The 10288-nt window shown below is 41.4% G+C and overlaps 1 protein-coding gene and 1 pseudogene across 1 annotated transcript; both read right to left on the bottom strand.

Moving 5' to 3' along the window:
* Positions 1-3265: 3265 nt before the first annotated feature.
* LOC148683860 (vomeronasal type-2 receptor 26-like) lies at positions 3266-4168 on the bottom strand. Its single transcript, XM_088655824.1, has one exon. The coding sequence runs from the start codon at positions 4166-4168 to the stop codon at positions 3266-3268; it is 903 nt and encodes a 300-aa protein (XP_088511950.1).
* Positions 4169-4388: 220 nt separating this feature from the next.
* Positions 4389-8396, bottom strand: LOC132593113 (extracellular calcium-sensing receptor-like; annotated as a pseudogene).
* Between the last annotated feature and the right edge of the window lie 1892 nt (positions 8397-10288).

Below are 10288 nucleotides of genomic sequence, written 5' to 3'. Positions count from 1 at the left end.
AGAATAGAATGTGTACTGTTTAGAGGTGGGGTTTTTATCCCTCCAACTATCTATTAAATCCAGCCTTTCTATCATATTAAAGAAGGACTTTGGTAATTTGCAGTCTTTGTTAGTTTTTTTCCTTCCAGCTCTATCTAACACTGGGGCGACCACTCTGTTAAAATCTCCCATTAGGAGCATTTTTTCTTCTATAAATTCTATTAGTCTTTTCTCCAGTTTTTTGTAGAAGGCTGCTTTTCTTTGGTTGGGTGCATACAGTCCTACTACCAATAGCCTCTCTCCTTCTACCATGATTCGGGCTGCAATTACCCTACCATCCTCATCTTTAAATACCAGTTCTGGTTTGAACTTCTGTTTTATATACAATTACCACACCTCTTTTCTTTTCTTCACTTAAAGTAGCAAACTCTATGCCTAATTTTTTGTTCACCAAGATCCGGCAGAGGGCCTTCTCGGTAGTGGCGCCCGCCCTGAGAAACGCCCTCCCTTCAGATGTCAAGGAAATAAACATCTATCTATACTTTTAGAAGACATCTGAAGGCAGCCCTGCTTAGGGAAGTTTTTAATGTCTGGTGTTTTCTTGTATTTTTAGTATTTATTTATTTATTGAACCCTCCCAGAGTGGAGGTAAATGGAGACCTGCATAGGCCTCCATCCCAGTTTGTTATCAAACAATTAAAGGAACAGACCTGAGAGTGTCACTCTTGGATGCCATCTGCAAGGAATTGCAGGTTTTCCCCAATTCATGAATTCTTATCCTTCACTTGTTTCCCAAAGCTTCTTAAAGTCGGTATGGTATTGTTATTACAGCATTGTACTCCAATGAAGGAGACTCACCTTAAAATAAAACTAAGTTCATTTCCTTTTTTTTAAAATAATTTTTATTAATTTTTAGAAAAAGAAAACACATACAAAGTATACAACATAAACTCTGTCCCTTCATTTTCCCTCCACCCACAAGCCCACCTCTGCCACCAGTGAGCCCCATGGGTATTGGGGAACAAAGGGGTCCATTTTAAGCTGGGTTTGACCTCCCCCCTCCTTCCTCCCCCCTCATCCCCCCCCTGCCACTGAGAGGACAAAGGCGGAGGATCTCTGGGGATTGGCTTATCCCCCAGCTATTTCTTCACTGTACTGGAAAAAAGAAAAACAAGGGAAAAAAGGGGGGGAAGCAAAAATATAAAAAGGGGGGAAAAAGGAAAGAAGAAAAAAAAAGGAAAAAGGAAAAATATTAATGGCTTCCACGACTCTCCTCCTCCTGGATTTCCCAACCTCTTTACATAGTTATGGCGGGTTTTCTAATCCAATTCGGAATCTTATTCTTATAATATTAACACAATCCTCCTCCTTCTTCATGCTGTCCTCCTCTGAGCCCCCCCCCCCCCTGCCACTGGGGTAGCCCGAGGAGTCCAGCAGTCAAAAGGTTCCATTTTTGTGTCTGGGTTTCCCTCCACCCCTCGCTCTCCCCTCAAGGCACCCCCTGCGACTGGGTACCAAGATTAAGAAGGGGGAGACAGGCAGTTTTCCACCCAAACACCTCCTGATCACCAAAATTATTCAAAAACAAACTCTAAGCATATTTCCTCAGCCATTCTTTTTACTCCCTCCAGAAAGCTCTTAACCTTAAACTATAAAAGTCTCTCCTCCCCCCCCCCAATGTCCCTCCTCCCAATTGGATCAGCATATCCTTTAACAGGCCAAGATTCCGACACCGTTGTTCATAAACCAAAAAAAAGTACCTTAAACTAAAATTTTTACCCCACACCAATTCTTTCCCACATACACTTCCAGACCTCTGCTCCTCCCTCTCTCTGCCTTTCCCTCCCTTCACTAACACCATTCAACATTTCAGTCTCTCCAGGATTTTCACTTCCATCAATCTTCTCTTCACTTTGCTTCTCCTTGTCGGCCTCATCTCTTTGTTCTGATCTTTGTTTTTCATCATCCAACACATATTTTTTATAGTCTGAATCAGTCTCCAAATTGTCCTCAAATTGTTGCTCCTCACACACAATCTCATAGTCAAAATTGTCCTCTAAATCTTGCTCTTGCACCTCATTCTCCTTTTCTGTTGGATTGAAGCATTGCCTTTCCTTGTAGATATCTTCCCATGTTTGTAGATAGACCAGCACAGCCTCCTGGAAAGCTCGAGAGAATTTTGTTTTCATAGTTCACTTGACCACAGGCAGACCAGAGATAAGGGCAGAAGGGTACTGGAAAATTCCTCTCTACGACGTTGTCGGCTCCATCTTGGCTGTTCTTATCCTTTGTCTTTAACCTCATCAGATTTCAAATTTACAGTCCACTTAAATCCTTTTAAAACCTTTTGAATCAATTTTTCCAATTCACAGGAATAAAATCGTCTTTCTTAGTCCTTTAACAATTTGACAGCTTTTGACAGCTGTCAAAGCGTCCTCCCCCTTGTTGCTGCTGAGCCTCAAGGGGCAACGACACTGGGGGCCGGGGAGGTTTGGAAAAATCTTTCTTTCTCTCGGGTCCGCAATCTTGAAAGAAGTTTTCCCTTTTCGGCTTGGGAATATTTACTGCGCCTCCCGATTGTCCATTTGGAAGAGATCGGCTTCCGTTACTTTAGAATCTCTTCCTATCTTCAAATTTAAAATTTTTAAGATCCGAATGGAGATTTGACTTACTTTGAAGAAGTCTTTTATTTCCTTGGAAGAATCCGCCGCTTGCAGGCTGAGGACTCGGAGCTTCACTTCAAGGAGGTAAGATGAAACCCAAAAATGGCTCCCGCGACTCCTCTCCGCTGGCTCTCGATTGCTCTATTGAGCTCTCGGGCAGCAGAGGATTCGCGTCCGGAGCAAACAGCTGGGCACTATGTCACCGGGACTCTCTACCCGGTGTTTTTTCGGGGAGTCCGCTCGCTCTGCGGACTTCCCCCCCCCTCCACGAAGCCAGGGACTTCGAAGCACGAAGTCCCTGCGTCCAACTTCACCAGCGCGACGAATCGGAAGCCTAAAATAAAACTAAGTTCATTTCCTATCAGTGTTGCTGAGATGGTAATATGCAGAGAAAAATGAATGAATTCTGCCGTGCTCTGTCCAGATGTATGATATGGATAGAAAGTGAATAATGGGGGAAAGAACATTCACAATTATGTCATTTTAAGATATTCTTTGTACAATAAATCCACATCCTAATTTATACTTAAGTCAGAAAAGCTTTGAATGAGCTATAAGTAACAACAACAACAACAACAACAAAAACAACAACAAGCAGCAACTTTTGAGAATAACAATGTTCTTCAGTGTTTTCCTCTCCTTATTAGCTGCTCCCTTTTGTTCAGCTCAGGCCTCAACAAGACAATGTAGCATTTGGGGAAGAAGATGCAAGTCAGCAACCCAGCACTGGAGGCTAAGATGGAGAAGATCTCCACAGCCACCATGTATTTCCCTTTGGTGCTCAAGTAAGTTGGAACAAAGGACAACCAAACACTGCAAAACACCAACATGCTGAAAATGATGAACTTGGCTTCATTGAAAGTGTCAGGCAAGTTCCGGGCAAAGAAAGCTACAGTGAAGCTGGCCATAGCTAGCAAGCCCATATAACTCAGGACACAGTAAAACATGATTGGGGAAGACTCGTTACATTGCAATACAATCTCCTCAGTCATTGACTGGGCGTCACTATCTGGGAATGGAGGAGAGGTGGAAAGCCACACCAGGCAGATGCCTCCTTGGAGAATGGAGCAAGAAAGGACAATGGAGCTGGCCAGGCTTTTCCCCACCCACTTCTTCATACTGGATCCAGGCTGTGTGGCCATGAAAACGAGAACCACAGTGATGGTTTTGGCCAGCACAGAAGACACAGCCATTGTGAACACAAGGCCAAAGGCAGTTTGGCACAGAAAACATGTCACCTTGTCAGGTCTGCCAATAAATAGGAGTGCAGAAAGGAAGCAGAGCAGGAGGGAGATGAGGAGAGTGTAGGTCAGGCCCCTGTTGTTGGCTTTAACTATGGGAGTCTCATGATGCCTCAAAAATATTCTTAGCATCAGAACTGTGATAATGGAAAACGAAATGGCAGAAATCGTTAAACTGATACCCAAAGGTTCTTCATAAGATAAGAAGGTTACAGTCTTGGGAATACATGCATTCTGTCTCTTGTTTGCATATTGATCATCTGGACATTTTGAACACACAGGCATATCTGAAATAGAAAACCCTCCCAAAAACAGGTTGGAATTATTTTTAACTCTGTAAGTAACACAAAGTAGCTATAGCTGTTACTCTCAGGCATATGCATAGCAGCTGGCAATGTGCTAGATGGCTCTGGATACTAAGGTTCACAAATATACAGATTCATAGACAGTACCAAATCTCATTTGAAATATTGAAGGCACATAACATTGAAGACCTGGATTGCATTCACATAATGTGCCCGTTATTCTTCCTTGTATTTGTCTGTGAAGTATAGACATTCTTCTTCATCTGTATCCTGAAACTCTCACCTTCATGCTCCGATATCCACCCTTTGGGGCAGACAATGCAGTCATAACAGCAGAAGGACTCCCCCTCCTTGCTTTTCTTCCTATAACCGGTCGGGCACTTGGGATTGCACAAAGCAACAGGCCGTGTCTATCAACAAATCAAAGGGGGAGATGTTAATCTTCAGGAGAATTGTCTTGGAATCATTAAAGTTCAGGAGAGAATATGCTATACAATGCCGTAGCTTACTAAGCAACATAAAGAACATTTTGAATTGTTTGCCTGTTGAATAAATGTTGAAGTAAATGAGGAAATTATGAGGCCTCATTACACATGGTTCAAAGGAACTCCCTTTACACAGAGCAGTGTCTATCAATAAATGAAAGCTTGAGATGTTGATCTTCAGGAGAATCATCTTGGAATCATTAGAATTCGCGACAGAATATGCTATACAGTGGCCTGAGCTTACTAAGCAACATAAAAAAACAATTTGAATATATGTTGAAGTAAACGAGAGGCCTCATTACACGTGGTTCAGATGCACTCCCTTTACACAGAAAGGGTTCCGATGTTCTCTTCAAGAACATACCTCCCTTGGAGTGTGGTCAACCATCTTTCTATCAGAGGACAGGAGTCCCACCCACTTTGGATTTCAGTTTTTTTCACCTAAAAGCCCATACTCATCATAGGATAGTGCAGCATTTTGAATTGTTTACCCATGGAATGTATGTTGAAGGAAATGTGAGAATTACCTTGAAAATGAAACCAGTGCAATGGGCTCCTTTGGGCTGCTGTTGGGCCTTCATGTGGCTGCAATAGGCTCTGAAGGACCCCTTAGAGGGCGTGACAGGCCCTGTTGTGCACACACACTTGCAGCCGACCCAATGTTGAGCGGAACCTTGTATGCTTGGTTTCCCTGCATTTCTCTTTATTTGCTGTGTAGAATTTAGTTACTCAGATTTGTATATGCATTAAAAAAAAATCTGCATGAAAATTCATGAGCCTTTTTGTTTGAATTTTTCGTCGTTTAGGGATGCTTGTATGCAATCAACTATCAGGAGTGCTCCCTGGCCCAACAAGTACAGATACCACTTGTCTAAGCCAGGGGTTGTCAACCTGGTCCCTACCACCCACTATTGGGCATTTCAGCATTTTAGGTGGGTGGTAGGGGGTTCTACGGCCCAAGCTGAATCCTCCTTCCATCAAGCACTGGCGGGCGGTAAGGAAAATTTACCATCAAGAAAGATGCATTAGTGGGCAGCAGGTATTAAAAGGTTGACTACCCCTGGTCTAAACTGACACTTACAATACCCAAATACCCACTGTTGATGGCTCAATTGCAGTAACAGGGGGCCTCACTGCCTTCACCAGCTTCTGAAACTTCCATTTATGGGCTGCATACACACAGCTGGAGACCACGCTTGCATAGTTGCTGTTTTTCCTCTTTCTGCTTCAGTTCTCTTCTGGTTCTGGGAGACTGTGATGCAGGTGAGGATAGGGAAGAACCTGACTCTTCACTTCCCTGAACTGCTTCTTCCTCCACTTCCTTAAGTCCTTCGCCCTCCAGCTCTAAAGCTTCCTCCACCTCTTGCCTCCTGGCTGCCCGTCCTTCCCAGTCAGCCTCCAGCCCCACTTCCCCCACTGCACGTTCATCAGTGTCCCGAAACTCCCTGACATCAGCATAATATAGACATTTTTGCAAAGCAATTTCTGTCATTCTAATGCCTTTTACAAATAACATTTTGAAGCAGATACTATGCCCTCTTTCTCTCTGGAATGAATTAGCATAGGATTGCTTTTTACTTTTGCTTAGATGAGAGTAGAATTTTCATGCAACGGGGAACCCTCCATGAAATCTCTCCGCAGAGGGTTGGGATGGTTGTTATATGAGCATAGGCAAGCACAAAATTGTGCAGAGGGTTGGGCTTCAAACAAAAAACTCACCCTCATTGAGAACTGGGACACTTCTGCATTGAGGTCCTACCTGATTGAACCTGCTGGGCCAAACTATTGCATCCTCATTGATGCTCAAGAGTTCGTCAGGAGGAGCTTGGGGATCCATCCTTCCAACTTTCACTTTATTGAAAGATTGGTTTGGATATGTGACCAAATTGATAATGTCATACTTTTGAATGAGCTCCCCATCCTGGTCAAAGGAAATCTTCTCCGCAACAGTGTTGTTAAATGACACAGCTTTCAAAAAATGGTAGAGCTAGAACAAAAACAGAAAAAAAGAAGCTACTCAAGAAAATGGTTCAGCCAGACCAAAAAAAAACCCTGCTTCCATGAAGGGCACTGTGGTGGATATTGTCCTCTTGGTGTTAATAAAGCTAGATCTAGGTCAGATTTTTATTATTTACTAGCTGATGTGGCCATGCATTGCTGTGGCTCATCCCTATATTTTCCCCCACGCTGTCCCAACCCATGACCTATTTCGTTTCCCCCCCCCTTCACCAACCCATGCGAGTCCCCACTTCCATTCGGCCTAGTTTGGCCTAGTTTGTAAAGGCAAGCCGAGGTGCTGTGGAGAGTGTGAAGGTTTTCTAGCTGCAAAAGCTGCAAAAGGAGTCCCTATCGTTCTCTCTTCCCCAAAATATGTTGGGAAACTCTCTACACAGAGCAAATCAAGTTCCCATCAACATCTTCACAGGGGTAGTGGGCAACAAAGAAGCAAAGAGACTGGGTGTTTCTGTCAACAAAAAAGGGAATCCCTGAACATAAATCAAAAAACAAAACAAAAAACCTTCCTAACAAACACTTTGCAATTTGTACAGTTAAATGTTACTGAAAATTAATAATAATAATAATAATAATAATAATAATAATAATAATAATAATAATAATAGAACAAACAGCCCCTGATTCAAGTTTCGACTATGTCACCTGCCAAGGCTGATGATTATGAAGGCCTCTTAAACAAAAACAAACACCATGTACATCTCTCAAACATACCACTCTTTCTCATGTGCCCTTTCACATTTCCCTCTCTTCATTTCTCTTTCACACACCAATTTGCATTCAGGTGTACAGTTAAATGTCACTGGAAATGATAAGAAAATTTGAACAAACAGCCCCTAATTCAAGTTTCGACTCTGTCACCTGCCATGGCTCATGATTATGAAGGCTCCATCTTTCTCTCTTCATCCCCAATCTCCTTCTGGATCTGGATGAAATCATGACATGTAAGGCATGAGCCACGATATAGACACTATTGTAAAAGCTGTAGCTCTGGCCTGTTACACTCCTTGGGAAGACGTGCTCAGGAAGGCTCTCGAGTTTCTCCTCTCCAGTGCAAGCTCTCCCAGAGTAATTACCCAATACAAAACGGTCCAGAACAATGTCCTGGGATATACAGCGAAATTGATCTGTCCAGAAATCTTTAATAAAAGTATCTCCTTCAGCATTAGAAGGGTTTCTGTTCTGAATAAATTGTCTGAATCCTTGAAGTTCATTAGACTGAAGTGCAAATGATAAAGCTCCAGAGATATATCACATATCTAAGATAGGATTGAAGAGGTACGTCTTTAACTCCATCCCGATTGTCAGAATAAAGACTTTTCCTTTTGGATTTTGCATTTGGGCCTTGATTCCTAGGTGTAGAAGATGTCTAAAAAAGAGCATATTTCTAGCCTCTCCATGGAAGACCAAGACATTGACTTTGCTGTTCATGATCTTATCAGACAAGTACACTGTACTTCTGATATAATTTCTTTTCTCAATATCATATTCAAAACTGGTGAATGAATCAAGAAATGCAAAACAAATACTATGATTGGAAAATTCTGGTATCATCTTTTGTATGAACCATTGTAAAGTCATTCCATCTGCAGCAAACAATCCAATCCATCTCCATTGGAAATGGTCAAGTAATTTGAGAATCCCCCTGAACTGATCAAGTCTCTTTGGAAGCATTTTGTAGAAGGAAGGGATTTCGCTGTTCTCCAGCATGATTGAAGCAGAATCATATATGAGCTAAACATATATTGCATGTGTGGTGAAAAAAATAGTTTGCATTGGTGGTGCTTCTCTGTGTGTGAGTGTTCAGGGACTGCAAAAACATTTGTACAGTGCTGTATTTCTCAGTAAAACACCACACACATATCTGAATGATTGTTCGTACTTTGTAATGCATTTTTATCTTTAGGTTTTTCAAGATTCAGTAAATTCTCTAATTTTACTCAAATACAATTTTAAATCTCACATGTTATACAGAAAACCTCAATTCACACCACTGTCTTTTCAACTGAAATAACATTAGAAGCAACCTTGCAAATTAAATTGAATTGAGATAATTATGATACTGATTTTTTTAAAAAACCATAAGGGCTTTACGTAAGATTCACCTGAAATTGAAAATCCAAGGCAAATAAGACATATTTGGAAGGACACAGGAGCTGTACAAATCAGGTAAAGGCAACCACATATTTATGCATGTTGTATGACACAAAAAAATAATTGACTTTCTACACGGCTTCAGCCATGAATGCCAGAAGAAGCAAGTCCACCCCCATCATCTGGATACTGGGATCCAGTTCTAAGAGCCTTCTAGTGGTTTCCTCATTGTGAGAAGTGAGGTTCCAGAGAACCAGGGAGGGCCTTCTTGGTTGTGGCAGCAGGCCTGTGTAACACTCTCCTGTCAAATGCCAAAGAAATAAAGAACTATCTGACTTTAGAATACATCTGAAGGAAGTCCTCTATAAGGAATGCTTCAATGTGTAGCATTACTGTGGTTTCATGATTGCTGGAAGCCACACAGAGTAACTGTGGCAAACCAGTCAGATGGGCAGCATATAAATAATAATAATAATGTGGTGGGGCATAACACATGAAGAAAAGCTAGCACTGGAAAGGAAAGCCTTATGGAAACTCTAAGACCTATCCTGATTTCTGGTTGTGTCTTTCAGCGGAAGGTTGGAGCACATTGCGCCAACTCTCCTTCCTGCCTGCGTTAGGATTTACCTCTCTGTGTAGCAGCTTTTCCTGTCTTCTGCTTGGTATTCTTGCAAAAGAACATCCTACAGAATTAGCCCCTCCTTCTGATCAACAGGGGGAGGAATGAGAAAGTCACCTTCCTCTTCCCCCCTCCTAGCAGTATGTCTAATAAGGGTTGAAAACACACCCTGAAAAACATTAGTCCCATTTATTTGAATGAATGTGGTTGATAAATTCAGTGAGGGCATTTGAATACTTTAATCAGCCTTCCTTTGCATAATAGAGTCTATCTTTTGTAATTCTGTTTTCCTTAGCCTTTATGTCTATTATATGAAAAGCTATAGCTGCTACCCACAATGCATTCAGATCCCTGATATAGTTTATTTTATGTCTGTTTTGTTCATCAGTCATCTATAATTGTATAATTTTTCATAACTTTTTTCATTTGAAATTTAATAAAAATATATATTTTTAAAAAAATATTTTGGGATGGATCAAAAACCATGACTGAAATGGAAAGTAGTGTTAAATTGTAAATATTCTTTTTTCTCTATCTTTACACACATACTCTCTTACCTGAGGAATCTTGTAGATAGAAAATATTTGTGGTATAGGAAAGTAGAAATAAGTAACATCCTCAGTGATAGTCAATAAATTTTCATGGGTCCCACACTTAAAATTGGGGAGAAGTCTGTCCTTTGGTGAAATAAAGTGCATTGCAGCAGGATAGGTCCAGCCAGCATCCAAAGTGTTATCATAAATATTGAATCCCAGTGAAATATTGGGTAAAATCTGAGGGTTTTCGTTAACCTCCTTTACCGCAAAGGCCAAAGCCAGAAGATGCTGATAGTTCTCTATCACTCTACTAAAAAGAAAGTTGCAAATTGTGTCACAAGTATATTCTGCTC

This window comes from Zootoca vivipara, chromosome 12, assembly GCF_965207765.1.
Source record: "Zootoca vivipara chromosome 12, rZooViv2.hap1.1, whole genome shotgun sequence".
Taxonomy (NCBI): domain Eukaryota; kingdom Metazoa; phylum Chordata; class Lepidosauria; order Squamata; family Lacertidae; genus Zootoca; species Zootoca vivipara.
This window is presented reverse-complemented; position numbering and strand designations above follow the sequence as displayed.

Coding starts and splice junctions, on each gene's coding strand:
- LOC148683860 (XM_088655824.1), bottom strand. CDS start 4,168: ATGCCTGTGTGTTCAAAATGTCCAGATGATCAATATGCAAACAAGAGA.